This window comes from Phacochoerus africanus, chromosome 1 (assembly GCF_016906955.1).
Source record: "Phacochoerus africanus isolate WHEZ1 chromosome 1, ROS_Pafr_v1, whole genome shotgun sequence".
In the NCBI taxonomy this organism is placed as follows: domain Eukaryota; kingdom Metazoa; phylum Chordata; class Mammalia; order Artiodactyla; family Suidae; genus Phacochoerus; species Phacochoerus africanus.
The window spans coordinates 101,825,553-101,850,992 of record NC_062544.1 but is presented as its reverse complement, the minus strand read 5'-3'; the positions used below and the strand labels follow the sequence as shown (position 1 = coordinate 101,850,992).

General features: G+C 39.6%; 1 protein-coding gene across 2 annotated transcripts in view; it reads right to left on the bottom strand.

The window, feature by feature from the left end:
• Positions 1-25,076, bottom strand: part of STAC (SH3 and cysteine rich domain) — a 118,369-nt gene extending 93,293 nt beyond the window's left edge. The window contains exon 1 of one of the 2 annotated variants that reach the window (XM_047769987.1): positions 24,655-25,076. In XM_047769987.1, the coding sequence (XP_047625943.1) occupies positions 24,655-24,765 (111 nt within the window). In that variant the 5' untranslated portion in view covers positions 24,766-25,076. The remainder of the gene's footprint in view (positions 1-24,654) is intronic. The other variant, XM_047769978.1, reaches the window with a different exon arrangement.
• Positions 25,077-25,440: the final 364 nt, after the last annotated feature.

The window sequence follows — 25,440 nt, the reverse complement described above, 5'->3', positions numbered from 1 at the left end:
AGGTGTTCTAGATGTTCATATGAGCCTCCTGGTGGAGAATGACTGGAGGAAATGGAGGAGGAAAAAGGGGGAGGAAAAGACAAGGACCTAGGGGAGCATGAGGATGTAATTCTCTCCCCTTGAGTAGGGCCAAGACCTATGACTGTGATGGGATAGTAACTTTCTTGGTTATATTACATTATATGAGAAAAACTCCATCCCTGAAGGCTGGAGATTGGCTTTGAAGAAGTAAGCTTCCTTGTGGGGGGAAGTGTATGGCTGTGGCAAGAATAGAGGGGACTTCTAGTTACCAAGAGCATCCCTGGTTTGCAGCTACCAAGAAGATGGGGACCTCTGCCATACAGCTGTAAAGAACTGAATTCTCCCCACAATCAGTGAGCTTGGAAGAGGACTCTAAGCTTCAGATGAGATTACAGTGCTGGCTGACACGTTCATTTCATCCTAGTCAGATGCTAAGCAAAGGAGCTCACTAACCTGTATCTAGATACCTGATCCACAGAAACTGTGAGACTAAATAAATAGGTGTTATTTTAAGGGGATAAATTTGTGGTATTTTTGTTATGCAGAACAGAAACTCACACACCCACTTTGGACTGTCATGTGAGGGAGAAATAAACTTATTCTTTGTGTTAAGCCATTGAACCGTGATGGTTCATAGCAGCATGTTACCATAACTAAATACAATGGCATAACATGATTGCTCATATAAAGGCAGTAAAAGCTCCCCCCAAGCCAGAAATGTTCAGAGGCTGTCTTCTCTGGAAATCTTGTCATGGAGGTAGTCTCCTGGGGCTGTACATGCTCATGAAAATGGAATTCTGAACAGCTATGGCATATTAGTTGTCACTCCCAAATTATAGCACTTTTCCTTTATGGGATCTGGCTTGCTCCAATTAATTAGAATCTGCACCAGGAATTAAAGCATGATAACTGTGAGAACCATCAGGACTGTCTGTCACATTTATGCCTCAGGAAAGGGCTTGCATTTCTGGCGGGGACTAAGGTGGTATTGTCTCTGTTTTCCAATAAAGCAAGCAATAGTCTACCCAAAGAGGGAAATAGATTCCAGCCTTTTTCAGCTATAACATGTCATAGAAATCCCACTGTATTGATTAGAAATTTAGGCTTGGAGAGGCTAAACAATGTACCTAAGATCATAGATTTTGAAGAGCAGAGCCAAAAATCAAACTCAAGTCCATGTGATTCACTCATCTATACATGATTTCATATGTCATTCATCCAAAATTCCATTTTTAGGCACCAGTGAATTTCCATGAATTTACTCAATATATTTTACTTAAAAATTCCCATCATTGATTTATCTTTTGATCTATCATTTTAATACTTTTTACATATATGAATTATCCTACACATTTTGTCCTGGGATTTGCTTCTTTCATCTCAGATTATAGACAGAAATAACTAATTTTATTATTTTTTCCATGCTATGGATATAGTATATTATATTTAATCGTTATCATATTGATGGGAATTTGAGGCTTCCCCAACTTTTGCTACTGCAAGCACTACACCAATGAATGTTATCATACACATGTCTGTATTCACAGGTACATTTAATAAAAGGAATACAATAAAAACATATTGGTGGGTAATACTATCGGCTGGGTTCCGGTAAGTGCTTTACATGTGTTACTTATTTGTTACAATTACACTGTGAAGTAAGTTTCATTATATTCCATAATACAAATGCAAAGGCTGCGGCTTAGAGATCTGCTACCAAATTCCCTAAGAAGGATGGTGGAATGGACTTGCTAGTTTTCATTTTTTAAAAAAATGCTCCTGTTATATGATTGGAATTAGCTTGAGTTTATGAGTGGATTGACATCTTTACAATATTGAGTCCTCTCATCTAAAAAATGTCATGTCTTTCCACTACTTTAGATCTCCTTATCTGTCTTTTCATAATGCTGGCATGTTTCTTCACAACGCATGTACATATTTCTTCCTGATATTCTTCAGCTTGCTTGTCATAGTTTTTGCTGGTGTAAAGAAAAATTAGTGACCTTAGAAAACTATACACAGAACTACCATATGACCCAGCAATCCCATTCTTGGGCATATATCCAGACAAAACTTTCCTTGAAATAGACACATGCACCCGTTTGTTCACTGCAGCACTATTCACAATAGCCAAGACATGGAAACAACCCAAATGTCCATCCACAGATGATTGGATTAGGAAGATATGGTATATATACACAATGGAATACTACTCAGCCATAAAAAAGAATGACATAATGCCATTCGCAGCAACATGGATGGAACTAGAGACTCTCATACTGAGTGAAGTCAGTCAGAAAGAGAAGGACAAATACCATATGATATGACATATCTGAAATCTAATAAATGGCACAAACGAACCTTTCCACAGAAATGAAAATCATGGACTTGGAGAATAGACTTGTGGTTGCCAAGGGGAAGGGGGAGGGAGTGGGATGGACTGGGAGCTTGGAGTTAACAGATGCAGACTACTGCCTTTAGAATGGATAAGCAATAAGATCCTTCTGTATAGCACTGGGAACTGTATCTAGTCACTTACGATGGAGCATAATAATGTGAGAAAAAAAGAATGTATATGTGTATGTGTAACTGGGTCACCATACTGTACAATAGAAAATTAAGAGAATGCTGTAAACCAGCTATAATGTTAAAAATTAAAAATCATAAAAAAAGAAAAATTAACAGATTTTGTGTTTTATATGTTGAGCTTGTTGTATATAGAATTGTCTTATTAGTCATAAGAGTTTCAATGGATTATTTTAAACAGACTTCCATATCAACAGCTTGTCATGGCAATTTTGTCTCTACATTCTAATATTTACTCTTGCTTATTTTTCCATCCTGGAACTTCCAGGGCAAAGTTGAGTAACACAAGCAAGAGTGAACTTGTCTTGTTCCTCACTTTAAAGGGACTGATGATTCAGGGCTACATGGGGTGGTTGCTGCAGTTTTCTAGTGGATACTCTTCAGCAAGTAAATAAATCCTAGCTTAATAGGAATCTTTTTGAAAATAGGAATTCCAATAGATTCTGCATCAGTGGAGTATTAGCAATTTTCTTCTTTTTTTAATCAAAGTAGGGAATTACATACATTTTAAAATGTTTTGCAGTCCTTGAATTTTGGTGATCCATTCTCCTTGGTTATGAGAAATTCATTTTTTAATATACTGATGGCTTTGTGAATGCTTTATGCAGGATTTAATTTGTACCTATGCTCTTTTGGGAGATATGATGACTTTCTTTTTTGGAGTCATTCTAATGATTTGATATTGGATTCCAAGCTGAATGTACTTTTCCCTCAGAATCTGAAACCACAGTGCCCTTGACTTTTACTCTCAGTCTGATGTGACGGATTCTCATTATGAGAAGGTCACCTGCTTTTCAATTTCTGGAGATATTTAGGGATTCTTCTCTATTATTGAAGTTTAGAAAGGTTATCACGATTCTGCTAATTGCGTATGTATAGTTCTTTCAATTTTATTTTTCATATCATTTTAAAATTTTTACTTTTACTGCTTGACACTTAATATTTGACTTTCATTCTTCAGTGCTTACTGGAGACTTTCAATTTAAAAAATTATTGCAACATAGTTGACTTACAAAGCAATTTCAGATCTACAGCAAAGTAAATCAGTTATACATATACATATATACATATATCTACTCCTTTTCTGACTCTTTTCCCATACAGGTTATTACACAGCATTGACTAAATTTCCCTGTGCTCTACAGTAGGTTCTTGTTACCTATCTATTTTATATATAGTAGCATGTATATGTCAATCCCAATCCCCTAATTTATACCCCCGCCCCCATCGCATTTCCCCTCTGGTAACTATACATTTGGTTTCAAAATCTTTGAGTCTATTTCTAAGTTCTAGTGTATCATTTTTATTAGATTCCATATATTAGTGATCTCAAATGATATTTGTCTTTCTCTGTCTGACTTACTGCATTTAGTATGATAACTTCTAGGTCCATCCATGTTGCTGCAAACGGCATTATTTCATGCTTTCTATTCCATTGTAGATCGTACCACATCTTCATCCAATCCTCTGTTAATGGATGTTTAGGCTGCTCCCACATCTTTAGCCTTTCAATTTGAACACATAAATCCAATTTCCTTCCATTTAACTTTTTATTAATTTTCTTCATTTCTTTTTCATATTTAAAAAAATCCTTGATTTTTTTCTATTTTTTTCTTTATCTTCTCACCTCCATTTTAGCAGTTTTATACTAGTAGAGATGATCCACTGGCCTACTGTTTTCACTTTCAGTATTTCCAGACTTTCGTCTTATAAATTACCTTTCTTTTTCTATCTCTCTTGGGGCATTACCCTACTTTACCTTCCATTTTACTGATTCAGTCTTTAGATTTGTTCATCCTATTTTTCAGGTCTTGCATTACTTTTTTAAACTTTGGAAATCTTATTTTTTTTCCCAAAAACTCATTCCTAGCATTGATTGTTCACTTTTTAAATTTTTTTATTTTTTGCTTTTTAGGGCCATACCCAAAGCACATGGAAATTTCCAGGCTAGGGATCGAATTGGAGCTATAGCTGCCAGCCTACGCCACAGCCACAGCAATGGGGGATCCGAGCCTCATCTGCAACCTACACCACAGCTCACGGCAACTCTAGATCCTTAACCCAATGAGCATGGCCAGGGATTGAACCTGCATCCTCATAGATACTAGTCAGGATCATTACCACTTAGCCATAATGGGAACTCTGGTTGTTTCCTTTTAAAAAAGAAGAAACCAATGAATGTGCGGGTGCATGTGTCTTTTTCAAGGAAAGTTTTGTCCAGATATGTGCCCAAGAGTGGGATTGCTGAGTCATACGGTAGTTCTATGTATAGCTTTCTAAGGTACCTCCATACTGTTCTCCATAGTGGTTGTATCAGCTTACATTCCCACCAACAGTGCAGAAGGGTTCCCTTTTCTCCATGTCCACTCCAGCATTTGTTATCTGTGAACTTATTAATGATGGCCATTCTGACTGGTGTGAGCAACATGGATGGAACTAGAGAATCTCATACTAAGTGAAGTTAAGTCAGAAAGAGAAAGACAAATACCAGATGATATCACTTATATGCAGAATCTAAAATATGGTACAAGTGATTCTATCTACAAAACAGAAATCAACCATGGACAAGGAGAACAGACTTGTGGCTGCTGCTTATGTCTGGAATCTAATATACTGCACAAATGAACCTTTCCATACAAAATCATGGACTTGGAGAATAGACTTGTGGTTGCCAAGAGGGAGGGGGAGGTAGTGGTATGGACTGGGAGCTTGGAGTTAACAGATGCAAACTATTACATTTGCTGTGTAGCACTGAGAACTATGTCTAGTCACTTATGATGGAGCATGATAATGGGAGAAAAAAGAATTTATACATGTATGTGTAACTGGGTCACCATGCTGTACAGTAGAAAAAAAATTGTATTGGAGAAATAACAATAAAAAAATAAAAAATAAATAAAAAAAGAAGAAACCAGTTCTTTTGATATGGTCACAATACTTTGTGGACTTTTCTAAAGATACCAACTTGAGAGTTTTAAAATTAGTCCTAATCATTGTGTCTTCTATTATTTTCCAGGGGTGGTTGATTTGATTGTGCACACTGGTCCTTCCATTCATGCTTTGATTTTCTGTTCATATTTATGGGTGAAGAACTAGCTTGACCGCACAGGTAGCTCGGGGGAGCTTCCTCTGCAGATAAGGCTGTGAATAGACCACTCTCTGGACCCAATTGAGCTGGGAAGGCTGATAGCCTGCCTCTGATTTAGGGTACATGGGTGGGGATCAAAAAGGCAGGATGGAGGCCCCCGCAAATGCCAAAATACAGGGGGTTTTACTTCGAGATTTGAATGCTTTCATATATATATATATATATATTTTTTCCCCTGGGTAGAGCTGCCTTCTGTTGATTATTTTCTTGGAGTTAGGGTTTTTCAAGTCAGGAATTATCTTGGGCTCTGTTCCTCTGTATCGCCCCTGAATCCATTCTGAGTGACTTTCTAGGCTAATGCTTTAGGTTGTTTAGACAAAATTCCAGAGGTTTAGCCTTCAGCAGAAACCTATACTTCTAGCTCTTTGCATTCTTGGGGAATGAGGAAGAATGACAGGATCTTTCTATGATGCTTAACTGCCCAGACCACACTTGCTCTTTGCATCTACTAAAGCTGAAGAAGTGGGGGTGGGGCTGGATCACCAGAGCTCCACTGGGAACATCTGCTCTCCTGGCTGTAACTATTACCTCCAGAACCTGCTTCAGACATGTTTTCTCTCATCTGGTTTCTCTATTACTTCAATGCTCTCTGCTTCAAATCAGTTTTCTCACAAATTCTGGCCTGCTGATGATATTATCATTTTTCATTTTACCACCATTATTGATATACATCTTTTAATGTATATTCTGTTATATCTATGGGATTTTGTGAGGAAAGGCAATTAAATATCTATACCTAGTCTAGATTCCAAATGATGAGTCTTTAATGATCTTTAAAGTGGACTGACAGTTTGCCTGGACAAGTTACTTTCTCAGGTTCAGTTTGTTCACTTGTTTGGATCAGATATTAACCCACCACAAAGGGACGGTAGTAAGGATTAGAAAAGGGATTCTAAGTGCCAAGGGGACCAGCAGGCAATCGGTAACCAGGGACTCAGTACCTGGCACCTGCTTTTACTATATGCACAACAGTAATTTCACTGTTTCTTCCTGGAGGGGACTATGTACCTGCCACTGGACAGAATGTGAGACTCAGCCTGACCCAGGACATAGCTGGCATTGCTTTCCTTACAGAGGAACATGAGCAAGCAGCCTTTAGCACTCAGCCTCAGCTACACAGAGTAGAGAAGCTAGGCCAAGTAACCAACAACTATAAGCTTCTGCCTCCTCATTTGTAAAGTGGGCATAAAAACAGGATCTGTTTAGGAAGGCTGTTGCGTGGATTAAATAAAATAAGTTCTAGAAAATAGCATGCAGTGACTGGTCAGTACATGCTGCTTTCCTCCTTCCTCTGCCCCCTTTCTCCCCTTTTTGCAAGTACTCTTCCTCTCCCTCCATCCTCCTCTTTCCTTCCTGTGTTTCCACTATTATTATTGTGGTGGTTGTTGAACCAGGATCTGGAGTATTTATTAATTCCTTCATTCATTAAAAACTTTATTGAATGTTTACTCTTTCCTTAGCCTTGTAGAGAATACAGTTTGAAACAGATCTAAGTGCTGTCCCCATAAGCTGTTACTACTTTAGGAATGTGGATGTGGAAAAGAAAAAATAAACAAGCAGCAGATCAACCAACAACCAAGCAAGGGGAACTGAGAGCCAGAACTGGGTTACAAATTTCAGTGCAGATGCCACATGACCCTGGGGGAAGCTGCTTCGTTTTCCCAAACCTTGACCTCTGAAGTCTCCTCATCTGTAAAATAAGGATGAAATGGAATGATGTACATGGATCACCTTGCAGAGCAAGTACCAGGGAAATGTCTGTCCCTTTTCCCATCCCCTTTCTCTCACTCAGTCAAACCCTGTAGAGGGGATCATGCTGCAAGACCGGCTTCATGGAGGCAAAACCTGTGTTTGTTTTAAACCCTGGGTTTGGTTTAATTCTATGTTGCTATGGAAATTCTTAAGAATGTTTGAATAAAGAGCACTTGTTTTCATTTTGCACTAGACCTGTATGTTATGTAGCTGGCTTTGCTTGCTCTGACACAATGCACAAAAGAATCCATATTCCTGTCTTCCTAGTAGGCAGGGAGGAAAGCGATTCCCAGGTGCCTGAAGGCATAGCTGTAGAAACCTACAACTGGCTGTCTATGGCTTCAGCTCTCCCAGTGTCATTTTTATCCAAGTGCTCTGATTTGACACACTTGCTATTTTCTGTCCAAGTCCTTAAGGTAGTTCTCTTCTTTTGAAAGTGATGCAACTTCTTGCCTTTTTGTTAAAGACTCTTTAAAGGAATGAGCATGTTTGGAGGATAAGGAAACCTCTAGGAATACGCTGGAAAAGGCAGGCTCATGCTGTGCACGGACTAGAGTATGTCCTCGAATGTGAAATCCCTGCCCAGGAATGCACAGCTGGGAGATGCCCCTGACTCCTTCCTGAATCTTCAGTTGGCCATCTGTTTCTTTATTACTAGAGGAGACAGAGATTGCTTTCACAAGTCAGTATGATTCTCCTCTCCTATTCTGCTTCCCTTCCTCCTGGTAAGTTTCTTCTGAGAGCATACCCTCAGTAAACTACATGCTTCTGAAACTTATGCTCTTCTTTGAGAGACACTGAAGAAAAAATTTAAAATGTATAAATTCAGCACCTTCTGCAGCTATAGCAATGTAACAGGTTGGAGTAGGCTTCCTCAAAGTTGGGCCTATATGATATGATGATTTTGAATACCGGGAATGAAGTCAAGACTGTTGCTCTCCCCACAGGCCTCTATCTCATAGCTGCTTCCCAGGGCCTGGGATTAAAGGGCACAGACCCTCAGAGTGAGATTTGAGCTCTCTCCATGCAACTGTCCAAGCAGGATATGGACAGACTTACAAAGAAAGGTCCAATTAAGAACCCAAAAGGAAAAAATAAAAAAGGAGTTCCCATTGTGGCTCAGTGGTTAACAAACCTGACTGGTATCCATGAGGATGTGGGTTCGATCTCTGGCCTTGCTCAGTGGGTTAATGATCTGGTGTTGCTGTGAGCTGTGGTGCAGATGAGGACCAGATCCTGCATTGCTGTGGCTGTGGTGTAGGCCGGAAGCTATAGCTCTGATTCGACCTCTGGCCTGCAAACTTCCATATACCACAGGTGCAGCCCTAAAAAGACAAAAGATTTAAAAAAAAAAAAAAAAAAGGAACCAGAAAGGGTCCTGCCATGAAACTAGATGACTTGGCATATTGCTCTTGGCTCCTGATATACAAGTTTAAAATATCTCCCATCTTCAATCTCATGATTTATTACAAATTAGAGTATCAGGTTTTTTACTTCCTGATGTCTGCCAAAGTCACCTATAGGCAGTCTAAAAATGAAACTTTGCTAAAATAATTCTAACCACAAGAACAAACAAATAGCATATAAAATCAAGTATACTGCTTTCTCAGACAAGTTCATAAAATTCAAGAGCACTTGGGTTATCAGAACGAGACTGGGTATTTCTTTTGGAAAAGAGACCATTCAGTGATTAAGAATCTGTACATTTGAGAGGCTTCAGGGGGTTGAGCTGTGGTCTGACATGAAGCCTCCTGATTACACATCATGTTCTCTCTTGTATTCATCATTAGAATCATAAGCCAGGAGTTCCTGTCATGGCGCAGTGGTAAACCAACCCGACTAGGAACCATGAGGTTGCGGGTTCGGTCCCTGCCCCTGCTCAGTGGGTTAACGATCCGGCATTGCCATGAGCTGTGGTGTAGGTTGCAGACGCGGCTCGGATCCCGCGTTGCTGTGGCTCTGGCGTAGGCTGGCGGCTACAGCTCCAATTGGACCCCTAGCCTGGGAACCTCCACATGCCGCGGGAGCGGTCCAAAGAAATAGCAAAAAGCCAAAAAAAAAAAAAAAGGAATCATAAGCCACGTATTTTAATTTTGTAGTTGGACTTTTTTTCTTTTGTTCTTTTTTTCCCTCAGTGACATAGTCATGGAACATTTATTTTGATCATGCCACTTCCAGCTACATACCTGAGAAGAGATAGCGTCCAGGAGAGCAATTAGAATAAAATCACTCCATAGAAAAATGACAATGATTTTGGAATTTATCTTTTCCTATGTTAACTGGAAGGTCAGGTCCATTGGGGATGATCACCAGCACATTAAGAATCCAGTAAAAATGCATTAATGAACAAAATGGATACCGGCAACTTCAGCTTAATCAATCTTTTATTTTATTTTTCTTCTTTTTATGGCAACACCTAAGGCAAATGGAAGTTCCAAGGCTAGGAGTCCAATCGGAGCTGCAGCTGCCAGCCTATGCCACACCATAGCAACACCAGATCCGAGCCACATCTGTGACCTACACCATAGTTTCCAACAATGCCAGATCCTTTACCCACTGAGTGAGGGCAGGGATGGAACTTGCATCCTCACAGAGACAACCTTGGGTTCTTAACCCACTGAGTCACAATGTGAACTCCTCAATCTGTCTTTTAAAGAAGAATTAAGAAATATCAAGCCTATCAGGAACTCAGCAACTAACTTCTAGAAAATGAAGCTAAGAACCAGGAAATGTAAGCAAAAAGTCTTATGAACTAATCACTAGGTAAAAATCACTAAGTAAAAATAAAAAATGAAACACTGAAAACCAAAAATTCTCTATTTACTTCCCTGAGAGTTCATTAAGTTCAATTTCTATTTCCTCTAAGGAATTCCAACTGATTGGATGATTTATTTTTCAATATAAAAGTAAACCTGAAGAAGCAAGTTAGAAGACTCAAATCTCCAGAGAAGGGATAGTCTTTTTTTTCTTTTTCTTTTTCTTTTTTTTTTTTTGCTTTTTAGGGCCACACCTGCAGCACATGGAAGTTCCCAGGTGAGGGGTCCAACAGGAGCTGTAGTTGCCGGCCTATGCCACAGCCACAGCAACACCAGATCAGAGCCGTGTCTGGGACCTATACCACAGCTCATGGCAAAGCTGGATCTTTAACCCACTGAGCGAGGCCAGGAATCAAACCCAAAACCTCATGGTTACTAGTAGGATTCATTTCTGCTGAGCCACTACGGGAACTCGGAGGGGGGATAGTCTTTGTGTAGGAAGAGTTAGAAAAACGTTAGAATCAGATACAAGAAGTAGGAAGGCACAGCAGTATAGAGTCATCGGCGCAAAAGAAAAACTCTCCTACATGGGAAAAGTTCAATAACTGGTGTTTAAAATGGTGATCCTGAGTAATTAGGAAAAAGAAATTACAAAAGCAATACAAGTGACTTAAAATATACAAAGCATTTGTAGCTCCGCTATATGTGAGTGCAATTCTATGTGGCATATTTTAGTTTTGAAAGCAGGGAGATATGAAGCAGATTACAGAAAGATATGCAAGCAAAATTCTCAACAAGGAAATGCCTAGACCATAAGAGAATATGTTCTCTGTTATCTAGAATGGCTGCCCCTCCAGCATGATTCAATTCCTGAGCATCCTTGCCTGAAAAGTTTTCTCTATACATTTTTGCAGTTGGAAAGATGGTGTAATCCTTGTGCAAGTCTTAGGAACAGTCACAGAAATGGGTGGTAACGTGGGAGAGAGTGGAAGACAAGATTTAGAGGGGAGAAGTTTAAGGACTGAAGAAGTCAGAATATTTGGAAGAGTTATATGGAAATCACCAATGTTTGTGACAGGGATAGGGTTGGAATGAGTGAAAATGAGTCTGGCTCTACCATCATGGAGAACAGAGACCTAGTCGGGTTGGTAGGTGACTGATGATGTTAATGATGTTAACATTGGGTAGAAGAGCCTGCATGCATAGATTTTTTTTTGTGTGTGTTTTGCGGCTGTACCCATGGCATAAGGAGGTTCCCAGGCTAGGAGTCGAATCGGAGTGGCAGCTGCTGGCCTATGCCACAGCCATAGCAATGTGGGATCTGAGCCGTGTCTGTGACATACACCACAGCTCACGACAACGCTGGATCTGGCATAGGCTGGCAGCCGCAGCTCTCCTAGCCTGGGAACTTCCATTTGCCACAGGAGTGGCCCTAAAAAGAAAAAAATAATAATAAATAAAATATATTGAGGACATCAAGAGAGGCTGTTGAAAATGTAGCTGGATTATTTGGTCTGGAGCTCAGAAGAGTGATATCTGTGTTGGATTCAGATTTGGGAGTTTTCGGTTGGTGGATGACATAAAAAGAATAAAAAGATGTCCCAGAAGGACACAGATTGAGAAGAGCTGAAGACTGAGAATAGAATTCTAGGAAGACCAACCCTTGAATTATGAGTAGAAGAGGATGTGACAGCTAGTGGGACAAGAGAGGAACTGTTACAGGAATAGGAATGGAATCAAAGGATAATGAGAGAGTTAAGGAGGGAGCAAGGAGGGATAAGGTAGAAACATGAACACTAGGATTTAACTTCTCTGATTCCAAATCCAGATCTAATGTACCCCAGTTATTTGGACATAGAGAACTACAGAAAAAGGTTTTCACAAGATAGGAGCACATAGGAAGCCTGCCAGAAAGGGTAAGGATGAGATGAGTTGAAAGAAGGTCCCAGGGCTGCCCCGTAATAACTCATCCAGAGATATTATGCAGATTTAAATGAAATAAATAATTTTCTGGCAAAACACACACTAACAAACCAGATCCATGTCAATTTACAAAAAAAAGAGAACAGAAAAAAAAATGTAAAAAATGTTTTCAAAAATTATTTTAAAATAGGTAATCAGTTTCGATTTTTTTTTCTTCTTCTTTTTTTAACTTGGCAAAATTTTTTTTATTACTCAAATGAATTTATCACATCTGTAGTTGTATAGTGATCATACCAATCCAATTTCATAGGATTTCCATCTCACAGTACGATATTATTGTCCAATTTTTTTCAGACATTCAAAGTGGAGATCTAGGTTCTACAAACTTTCACAGAAAAACAAAACAAAACAACAAAAAACAAGAAGGACATGAACCAAACCATCCACAGATAGCTTCCCAGTAATTCTTTAAAACTTGGCATATCCTTAAAAATAAAATCTGACCAAGAACACAAAGTGACAGTTACAGAACAATCTCCCTTATGTATATAGATGTAAAAATAATAAAGTATTGGCAATCAAAATCTAGCAAGTTATTAAAAGAAAATCCCCATGGCCAAGTGGGACCTTTTCCAGGAATGTAAGAAGAGTTTAATTTAGGCTATCTATTAATATAAGCCATCACATAAAGAGGCCAAAGGACAAAAAAAAAAAAATCACATGATTACCTTGATACTTGCCAAAAAGTCAAATTTCCTGATGGAAATTCTTAGTAAGCTAAGAACATTACCCAAATTTAACATAAGAAAGACTGTCTCAGTTTAACTGCAAACATGAGTAGGAAGTCTGGAATTTATATAGAAGGAAGACTTAAGGAATGATTTAGTTGGAAATGAATTTGTCTTGAAGTTAAATTTGCAAACCACCACCTTATGTTCCTCAAGCTGAATGTGTAAATTTGCAGTGGCTTGCAGAATAATTTGAGATACAGGGATTTAAGAGTACCCCTTAGCACCAACACTGTACAGTATACACTTATAAACAATCTACACTTACAGCAAAACTTTAAATTAGGTAGGTACTAGCCTAATACCTCCACTAATATTTACTGTATTTTGGAATATCCAATATCCAATAATATTCTGTCCCTACCTGCCCCACTCCTCCATCCCCCGAAAAGAGAGAGAATTATAGAGAGGTAAAATTATTATTATAGGTATTATGATTAATAATAACAGCTAACATCGATTTACTATGTACCAGGCACTGTATCAGGCACTTAGAATACACTAATTAATCTAACCCTAATGACAGCTGCAGAGGGATATTACCATGCTCAGTATACAGAAAGAACAGTGAGGCTCAGGGAAGTGAGGGACGGAGAGGCTCATTAGGTGGCAGTACAAAGTGGCACAGTGGGATTTGAACACTGCTGCTTCTGACTCCAGAACCCACGCTCTGAACCAGTAAACAATACTTTACTTCTTTAGTAATGAGTAAGAAATGGAGTACATAAGATCTTATACTACAAAATTAATATAAAGTTCATTTCCTATATGTCAGCTCTCACCAGTGAGAAAATATCAAAGAAATGGTTCATAATAGTAACTCAGACTCTAAGACATTCAGGAAATAGCTAACAGAAGACTGGGCAAAAAGTACTTGAAGAAAATTCTTAAGCATTATGAGTGGATAAAAGATGTTTCAATAACTGAAGAGATACCTCCTGTATAAGACATTCTACTATGTGTAGAGATTTCACTGAAATGATATGAAAAGTTTCATTCAATACTCTCAAAATATTACATTTAGAGCCTGATGAAAAATCAAAAAGGTGAGTACAGCTAAATAAATTCCCAGGAGGGTACTTGTATCATTAATTATCAATAAAGCTACCATGATTAAAACATAATAGTAATTCCCAAGTACAGTACAGTAATAAATGTAAAATCATTAGAATATAACAGATGACTCTAAAAGAGAACCAAGTACACATTGCCATTTATTACATAACAAATGCAACACTTCACTTTAGTGAAAAAGTGAATTATTCAACAAATATTTATTCAGAAAAAATTAAAGTTCTTTCTTACCACATAACAACAAAAATTCTGGATAGATTAAAGTGATAAAAGTAAAAATATAGGAGTTCCCTTATGGTGCAGTAGGTTGAAGATACAACAATGTCACTGCAGCAGCTTGGGTCACTGCTGTGGCATGGGTTTCATGGGAACTTCTGCATGCCATGGGTGTGACAAAAAATAAAAAAGTATATAATAAAGATCTAGAGAAACATATAGATTAATTTTTATTTGCTCCAAGAGTGAGGAAGACCTTTCTAAATAAAATGTTTGAAAAAGCAAGGCATAGCTAAATAAACTCAAGACATTTAACAACACAATTTTTTTATGTCGAAAATGTAATAAAATTGAAAAAATTCAATTCAGGAAAACATTAGCAACATTTATTAAAAATCATAGTTTTAATATTTATAAAGAAATCTTTAAAAATCAACAGGAAACTTGACCCCCTTACTGTAGAGTGGGGAAAAAATAAATAAAAAAAAATCAACAGGAAATAAACACTCTATTAAAACAGACAAGGACATGAATATATAATTCACAAAGGAAAAAAGTTTTAAATATAAAAGTAACCATTAATAATGAATAAACGTAATTAAAACAATAAAAATTTAATACATCTTTGCCCTATAAATTTGCTGGTTAAGAGGCTATGAGGAGTTTCCATTGTGATTCAGCAGTAATGAACCCGACGATGTTACCATGAGGACTCAGGTTTGATCCCTGGTGTCACTCAGTGGGTTAAGGGTCTGGTGTTGCTGTGAGCTGTGGTATAGGTTGCAGATGCAGCTCAGATCTTGGGTTGCTGTGGCTTTGGCACAGCTTTATTTCTGATTAGATCCCTAGCCTACGAACTTCCATATACCACAGGTGCATCCCTAAAAAGACAACAACAACAAAAGGCTATGATGCTTTGCAAACAATGCAACAGACAAGGGCCTAATCTCCAAAATATACATACAGGTCATACAGCTCAACAAAAAACAAACAACACATTGAAAAATGGGGAGAAGACCTAAATAGACATTTCTCAAAAGAAGACATATGGATGACCAACAGGCATAGAAAAAATGCTCAACATCATTAATTATTAGAGAAATGCAAATCAAAACTACAATGAGGGACCACCTCACACCTGTCAGAATGGCCATCATTTAACAAATCAACAAATAACAAACGCCGGAGAGGGTGTGGAGAAAAGGGAACGCTCCTGCACTGTTGGTGGGAATGTAAACTGGTAAAACCACTTTGGAAAACAGTACGGAGGTACCTCAGAAAACTAAATATAGAGCTATCATATGATCCAGCAATTCCACTCCTGGGCATATATCTGGACAAAATTTTCATTCAAAAAGATACATGCACCCGTATGTTCACTGTGGCACTATCCACAATAGCCAAGACATGGTAACACCTAAATGTCCATTGACAGAGGAATGGGTTAAGAAGATGTGGTGCATATACACAATGGAGTACTACTCAACCATAAAAAGGACAAAATAATGCCATTTGCAGCAACATGGATGCAACTAGAGATTCTCATACTAAGTGAGGTAAGTCAGAAAGAGAAAGACAAATACCATATGATATCACTTATATGCAGAATCTAAAATATGGTACAAGTGATTCTATCTACAAAACAGAAATAGACCATGGAGTGAAGAGGAGATGGGGACTAACTGTTTAACATGTAGAGTTTCAGTTTGGGAAGACGAAAAAGTTCTAATGATGGTGATGACTGCACAGCAGTATAAATGTATTTAATGCCACAGAAAATCACATTTAAAATGTAACCTTTTAAAAATTGATATGATGGTAAATTTTATTTTATGTATATTTTACCACACACACACAGAAAAACCCTAAGAAGGCTGAATTTTAATGCCTACATAGTGTGTAGATCGGAAAAGAAAGAAAGAATGAAGTAGAAACAAATTCTTCACCGACTCAGGATGATGGAAAGAAATCTTAGTATAGACATAAGGTGGACAATAAACAAATATTTTCCTGGATATTCATAATCACAGATCTGCCTTCAAGAGATTTGGGGTTTAAACTTATACGACACAACTTGGTCTGAGGATCCCAAGATGAATAAAAGTAACATAAAATTAGATTCTCAGGTAACCATGCCCTGGGGCACTTGGAGGAAGCAAAGTCTGCAGTGGGATCTGTTATTGGAAGAACCAACAGTATGAGGATGTCTATTTTCTCCAAATGGATTTGTAGCTTTAATGAAACCCCAATCAAAAATCCTAGCAGGTATTTTTATGGAAATTGATTAGGTGATTCAAAAACACATCTGGAAATGTCAAGGCCCCAAAATAACCAAGACAGTTTTGAAAATGTAGAGCAAAGCTAGAAGGCTCACTCTGTCAGCTATCAAGACTTTTTAATAAAGCCATTATATTTAAGGCAGTGCTATATTGGTACAAGACCAGACAAACAGACCAGTGGTGCAGAACAGCAGCCTCCACATAAATGGAAAATATAGCTATCTAATTTATGGCAAAGGAGGCAATGCAGCACCATAATGAATCTTGGCCCCCTATCTCACACTATACTGAAAAAGCAATTTCAATTGGATTATGGACCTATGTGTGAAAGGCAAAGCAACAACACTTCTAAGCAATAATATAGGAGAATACCTTCATGGGGTATGCAAAGATTACAAAAAGTACTAACAACCTTAGAAAATTAATAACCTGATTACATTCAATAAAAATTTCTGTTAAGAGAAGAAGTAAGCCACAGAATAGGAGAAGATATTTGCAATACTTTTATCTTTCAAAGTACTCGGATCTAGAATTTGTAGAGAACTTCTAACAAATTAGAAAGAAAATGACAGATAATCTAATAGGAAAATAGACAAAAGATCTGAATAACTACTTCACAACAGGACATTTAAATGTCCCAAAGCACAAAAATGGCTAAACTCACGTCACTGGGGACACACAAGTTAAAACCATGGGACAATACCAATAATCATCTATGAGAATGCTTAAATGAGAAATACAGACAATACCAAATGTTGGTGGGATAAGGAAATGATGGAACTCTTATACATTGTGGGTTGGAGTATGAGTTGGTACAGCTACATCAGAACTTTGAAAATATCTACTAATGCTGAACATGTGAATAACCTACAACCCAGCAATGTTGCACTTGGGTATACACTCGGGGGAATATGGAATGGTCAAAGCAGTACCACTTCTAGCAGCCCAAACCAAGAAACAATCCAAATGTTCATCATCAACAGAGTGGATAGTCAGTGGTCTAATCATACAGTGAAACGCTATATAGCAAGGAAAGCAAAAACCAGCATTACATGCAATGGCATAGGTGAATCTGACAATATAATGTTAAGTGAAAGAAGCCAGGCATAAAAGAGTACACACTGTATGATTCCACTTACATATAGTTGAAAAATAAGGAAGATTAATTTATATTGTTAGAAGTCAAAACAGTATTTACCTTGGGGAAGGTAGTGACAGAAAAGGGTATGAGTGAGATTCTGGGGTTCTGATGACATTTTATTTATTGATTTTTGTGTTGGTTACATACAGAGCAATAATTTATTTTTTGAAAATTGATTAAGCTCTAATCTTATGTGTGTACTGTTTGGTATGATTCATACTTCAATAAAAAGTTTACCCCCCAAAAAGCTATGATAGAATCTTTCTAGAGAGCATTGTGTCAATGAGAAAAAAGACCTTTGAAGGGTTTATATCCAGACCTAGCAATTCTGCTTCCCATGAAACTAATCAGAACTATATTCAAATGTTTATATATCAGGAAGAACATTTTAATATTTTCAAATGTGTGAAGTTTGAAAAGAACCTAAATGTGCCATCAGAAGGGACTGATGAAACAGACAAAACAGATGAAAGATAAAATAGGCCATCTTTAATATTTGTGTTATTCATTATCTAAGGGTATAAGAAAATTGTTTTTGTATAACATTAGGTGGAAAAAAAAGCACAATATGCATTTATATATATACTACTTCAACTTTCGTGTGTGTGTGTGTGTGTGTGTGTGTATACAAGGAAACATAAATGAAATAAATACAGCCAAAAAGTTAAGAATCCTAATGTCTAGGCCATGGTATGACAAATGAATTTTTCTCCTTATATTTTCTATGCTTTCTAGTTTTCTACATTGAGTGCTTATTACTCTCATAATTATGAAAATAACTTAATAAAGACATAATCAACCTTGTAAATCCAGCTGCATCTGAGTAGCGCTTGGATTCTTTGGCAACGTGGGGGAAAGAGCAGGTTACTTTTGCCAGAGCCATTTCTTTGGACTGAAGGGTAAATGGGAAGTGAAAAAGAAGAGGAAGTAAAGACAAACAATTCTTTTGAGTACCTTGATTGGAAGGGGAAGAATCCTAGTTTTCTTTGACATTCTATAATTCTTTTAGTCTTGATCAGTGTTTCTCAAACTATGCTGCACCATGAAATCATTAAGGAAGCTTTACAAAAATACCAATGCTTGGAACCTTCACTCAGAGATTTCAATTTAGTAGGTGTAGCCTATGGTCTGGACTTGCCAGGGGATTTGAATGCAAGGCCAAAGTTCCATTTTCTTTCATCTTCTCCCCTGAGAACAATTAAATTCCTAATCAATAATAGCTTCATGTGTATGTATAGGGGTGAGCTGGGCACAAAATGGGCACTCCACAAATAGTTGCTACTTTGATGGACATGAAACCTTTCTGGGAGATGCAAGGCACGTCTGCATGGTTAGGGCTTTCTTCTTGCTAGCTTAGAACATGGTTCAGATTCAGAGAGAACCATCCAGGAATGAGGCAACCCCTTGGTCCATGGCTCCAGTGGGGCCCTGGGTGGCTTGTAATACCCTTTCAAAATCAAAGTCACATAAGAATATGGCTTATCTTTTGGGGGATGCAAAATAGCTAATTTGAAATGTCACTAAAATCAACAGTTAACTGAAAATCCAAAGGGAGGAAAACTCAAATTATATTACTGGAATGTCATTTTTGATTACTGAAATTCTTTCAGTGATGACATCTGCGATTGGCCAGTGACAGAGTCATCTAATGTGAAGCAGAAAAGAAAGTAAACAATGCTTTAGGCTTACAAATGCTTTCAATATATTGGGTGTTTTACATATTCTCAGGCCTTACAAAAAACCACGCCTATTAGGAATTAGCATCCCCATTAGGGGATTAGAGATTAAGAAGCCAAGGCACAGAGAGGTTAGGCAGCTTGCCTAGGACACAAAGATGGCAATTGATAAAAAGACCTCAAAACCTATAACCCCTTCACAGCATCAAAATGTGACAATGTGTTCTATAAGTGATGGCAAAGGGCATCCATACCAAACCTTCACATGAGACCCTAGAAGATTTCTATGTTGTCAATAAGTCAGTAGGAAAAAGGACATTCATTGCAATCAGAGATGCTGAAACATAAAATTTTTCTTAGTATTCAATGGTCTCCGTCAAGCACTTGGAAAATAAATTAGGGTATGGTCTTTTTGGGATACTTAGCAGAAAGATAGAGGGATGAGGTTCATTAGTGGCTTTCAAACTCTTTCAACTCAACTGATTTTATGAAAAATAAAACCACAGAAAGTACATTATGACTTGTGACTATGGGAATTTACTCTGAGGAAATTGTGTGGGCATTTTCAAAGTCCAAGACAGGGTTCCTAGACAGGAGTATTGGCATAACTCTCCGTGTGATCTTAGGCAAGTCATTACCTCTCTCTGGGCCTCAGTTTACTCAGCAGAGAAAAAAAAGGGGGAAGGGAACATTTAAACAACTGTTGAAAGCTATAAACACTCTATTGATCTGGTATAAGCTATGGATCCTTTCCCCAGATGATGCACATATGCATGTACACACGCAATTTTGAAAGCTCTGGTTATTCCCAGATATTCCAAAGACGATTTGTGAATCTCCAAAGACTATATGGACCCTTGATTTAAAACACCCGGAGTTTTGATAGTGGGACTGTAGTCATGTTTATAAAAAGAGTCCTGGAAGTTCCCGTTGTGGCTCAGTGGTTAACGAATCTGACTGGGAGCCATGAGGTTGCGGGTTCTATCCCTGACCTCACTCGGTGGGTTGAGGAGTCGGCCTTGCTGTGAGCTGTGGTGTGTGTAGGTCGCAGACTGGGCTTGGGTCCCGTGTTGCTGTGGCTCTGGCATAGGCCTGTGGCTACAGCTCCAATTGGACCTCTACCCAGGGAACTTCCACATGCTGTGGGTGTGGCACTAGAAAAATACAGAAAGACCAAAAAAAAAAAAAAAAGAGTCCTTATCTTTTAGAGATGCAACCTGAAATATTTATGAATGAAACACTTTGATGTTTGGAATTTGCTTTAAAAGGATCCAGTGTGTATGGAGAAGGGTGGTGGTAAGTGGTGGGCGTAACAGATGAACTGAGATTGTCCATGAATTGATAATTGGTGAAGCCAGGTGATTATGTACATAATGGCTCTTTATACTGTTTTCTCTGCTTCTGTGTGTTGAAATTCTCCACAATAAGTCGATTTACACAATAAAAATTATCCATAATTTAAAAAATACCCAGAATAGATCACCTCTAGTGTTCCCAATTCTAATAGTCTATGATTTAGCATTCCAAAGAATCTATAGAGAAAATGACTTGTGGAAACATTTGATGTGCTCAAGGTATTGAATCATTATCACCCTTCTCTCATGGACCTTCTAGACTAAAGGGTTTGTTGTAGCACGATTTTCCAGATGGTTCTGTGATATTCCATTTGATCACTTCCATAAACACACTTCTGGGGAAAGAGCAGCAAAATCAAAGGCAGAAGAACTGGACAAGAATTGGTCTTTAATCATTTCACACGATAATGTGGCTTCATTTATTTTCAAAAATTTCTTAAGATGAGAAGATAAAAATACTGTTGCAAATGGATTTCAGTGGCATATAAAATACTTGGTTGTGAGGTGAAATGGAAGAATGTGAAACAGTACACAGGATGAGAGAGAGCTGCATGATGGCTGAGAACGTGTCCTCCACAGAGCCATAGTGCCCGAGTTCCCATCCTTGCTGTGTCACTCAACTAACTATACAATTATGGGTAAGTCACCTAACTTTTCTGAGCCTCCAGATAGGTTCCTATGGTTTCCTATCTCTACCCTACGCATAGGGAAACCTAATTCCCTAACCATAAAATGGAAATAATAGCCCATTCTCCCTCCTAGGGTTACCGTGAAAGGTCAAGTTATGCCTAGACACTGACTACCGTTCTTTCAATTATGTAAATACAAAAGTCAATGAAAGAAGGCAAATACACACATACACATAAATAAAAGGCAAATACATGATCAAAATATTATCAGTAGTTGCCTCTGGATTGTGACCAATGGGTGATTTTTTTCTTTTCCTTATTTTTTTTCCTGGACTTTTCAAATTTCTACAAAGTATTTGTTATTCTTATCATCAGAGAAAAAAAGTTGTTTTAAAAATGTATAGTGAAATCTAATAATCAAAACAAATGAACAAATACAACAAAACAGAAATGGACTCGCAGATGCAGAGAACAAACTAGCAGTTGCTAGAGGTGAGGGAGGTAGGGGGATGGGTGAAAGAGGTGAAGGGGATTAAGAGGTACAAACTACCAGTTATAAAATAAATGTCACAGAGATGTACTGTACAGCACAGGGAATTGAGTCAATAATATTGTAACAACTTTGTATGATGACTGATCTATAAAAATATCAAACCCCTGTTGTACCTGAAACTAATACAATACTGTTAGTCAACTATGCTTTAATAAAATAAAAAGAAAAAATTTTAAAAATCAAGTGAGCAAAAGAATGTGTATATATACATATATGTATAACTGGGTCACTTTGCTATATAGCAGAAATTGACAGAATATTGTAAATCAACTATAATAAAAAATTAATTTAAAAAGTCTTTCTTGAGAAAGTTTACTGTCCAGAGGTGTCTGAACCTTGCCTGTCTCACACAGTGTTCTGACAAACAGACCCCTTCAGAAGACAGTAAGAGGGTGCGACTATTTGTCCACATTTTCTTCACCAGACATCCATCTCCAGGGTGCAAGATCCTTGTAAAGGGGGATGAGCTTTCAAATGTGGTGGTTGGGGTAGAAATGAATAGAGCCTTCCTCTGCTCCTGTCTCATGCCATTCTGCCCCCCTTACCACACATCTTCAACATCAATTTAGTCTTTTTGAGAAGCATGCGTCCCTTGGAGAGTATCAAAAACACTATGCCCCCCTCCCCAAAAATTTCACGTTCAGGCATATTATTTTGTATTCAATTTCTTGGGGTTCATGGGCCCCTCCCCAAAGTCCATCTCCACTAATTAAGAACACCTAAGCCATGACAGCAAATTTAGGAATGTATAAACACACTAAGAAAAACTGACTTGTACAAATCCGAAACCATAAGCCAGATAAATTGGTGGATAATGACGGGTATTGCATATGTAGTTTTTACTCTGCCAAAGAATTTACATTAGGATATCTATAAATAGCAAGCCCATACAGTGTGTTTGAACCATGCTGCTATATACCCAAATGCTAAGCCCTTTCCAGAACATATCTACTGCAGAGCAACAGGCCTAATTCAAAAGCTGAATACCAGTTTCACTCCTGACTTTAGCTGCATCCTTACAGTATTCTAGATGACCTTTGAAATGGCCACTACCTCATATCATCACTTAGGTCAATGATGGACAGTGATGCAACAGCCAGAAACTTCTGGCCAGAGGGGCAGTAGTCCATGTGTGTGGATTGTGAGACTGTTTGGGAGTGAGCCATGTGTGGTAAGATCGATCCCATCTCCTTATCTTAGGAAGGAAAAGGGTAAACATTGAGTCTTTGCACTGTACCCAGATGGACGTTAGATCATCTCACTATTTCTCACAATGATACTGGAAGGTGCAGTTTTTAATTTTCTTCTTTTGTCTTTTAGGGCTGCACCTGAGGCATATGGAGGTTCCCAGGCTAGGGGTCGAATCGGAGCTGTAGCCAGTGGCTTACACCCCAGCTACAGCAATGCCAGATCCCAGCTGTGTCTTCAACCTACGCCACAGCTCATGGCAACGCCGGATCCTTAACCCACTGAGCAAGGCCAGGGATTGAACCTGCATCCTCATGGATACTAGTCAGATTCATTTCTGCTGAGCCATGATAGGAACTCCTTGGGAGGTGGGGCTTTTGTTCTCATTTCCAAATGACACACATGTTCCAGGGCAGACGCTTACTAGAAAAATAAAAGAAAAGAAAAGCAATGCAAAGCTCTCTGTCTCAAATCATCATCTTTGATGGTTAATTCTGGAAGCTGGGATGTATACACTGGGCTGCATCACTTAAACTGAGAGTCACTTAGCTATGATTTTGATCCTGCTGATGTCAGTGGCTTCTAGGGATATGTGTGAAGGGAGATAAAGACAGGAGTCTTCTTTGCCCCATCCGACCTGCCCTCCAAACTGGCACCCTCTTTTCCCTCTTTCCTATACAGGGACTGACCCACATTCCAAAGATGCTCGGGGAACTCACAAGTGGATCTGGATAAAGAGCCAGGAGTCATGCACTTAAAAAAAAATCCATGTAACTGTGAACTCCATCTTATGGTTTTCACTCCCAGCAGAGATGCCATTTGGCATCACACTGTTAGCAGCCACATTTTACTTGCTCCTCTTCCATGATTTCCAAACATGTGCCTGGCACCCACACGAGTTTCAGAGGAAGTGCAACAGTGACAGAAGTGTTGCGGGGTTGGTTTTGTGTATGTTAGTGCAACCCTCACAAACCCAAGTCTAAGTTGGAGGATTAACTTCCACAAGAGGAACATCAACTTTCCCGAGAACGCAGCACCTCCTTTCTAGTTTCTCTGAAACGAGCAGTATCTAAACTTAGGGATGAGCCCTGTTAAGCACAGGGTCCAGGCCCTTGGGATATATACGGTCCTTTGATGGTCCCCAAGTGCCCCAGCTTTTCTGGAGGAGTATCCCTGGGCTCTTTGTCCCTCATCCTTAAGAAGCCGCCCAATACTTACACGCGCTTTGGGCACAAGCAAGTTCAAGGCACAGAACAACCACTCCACCACCACCCGAGAAAGCGATGTGAACCCAGAGTCAGTGTGAATTGCGGGTGATCGCAGGGTAGAAGCTCAGCGCAAAGCCTTGGGGCTATGTGCGCAAGAGGTCTGGGTTCCCAGGGATGTGGTCCAGTATCGGCAGCAGCGAGTCCTCCTGGACATTCAAGTCTCAAGGGAGGTACGGGTCCTTAAGAGCAACTAGGGACACATCTCAGCCTCCAGCGCCAGCACCAGTTGGAAAGAAACAAAGGTGGCCAGAGAGGAGAGGAGAGTGAGTTTCTGCTCTCTTGGGGCAAGTGTGCGCGGTACCTTGGATTCCTGGCTGCCGGTGGATGCAGGCGAAGGCGGCAGCTCCGCGCTCGCCGCCTCTTTGGGCAGCCCGTCCACGCCGTCCTCATGGGCGCCGCTCGGGGGGATCATCTTGGCGGCGCGGGAATGGTGTTGGGCTCCCGGAGGAACAGCGAGGCTCGCCTCCCTCCGGTGCGCCCTCCCGGCCGCGCTCTGGCTCGCTCAGCTCCGGAGGCCAGGGACTCCCATCCTCGCCGAGGCGACAACGCGCCCTCCTCTGGCCTCACCCCTCCCGGGTCCTGCCCACCTCCGCGCACTCCCCGCAGGCAGAGGGAAAGCGCCCGCTCCGCCCCACCCGGCCTTGCCTGCGGCCACCTCGCCAGCGCGCACAGTCGTGACTGCCACTCAGCAGCAGGCAAGCGGGCGAGGGGTGGCCCGCCCGCCAGAAAAGGGGTGGGGGCAGGCGGCGGCTCAGAGGCGGGGCTGCGGGCCCCTGGCCCGGAGCAGCGCGGGTGGGCGTGGGCCAGGAGGGGGCCGTGCCCTCTGGAGGCTCTATGGGAGGCTGGGCTCGCACAGCAGGGTAAACGTCTGGGGATGTTTTAGGAGGGAGGGGGAAAATTCAGACCAAACGCCAGTGAAGGGCCCAGCCTGCAGGGATCACCTGCAACAACTCTCAGGGAGCCAATGACTTAGGTAAGTTATTTATACGGTTTAGTGATGGAGGAAGCAGAATTGGGGTTCCCTGGCTTGAGGGCGCTTCTCTTTCTTCAGTTCAGCTTTGGACTAAAGCATACGCATACTGCAATG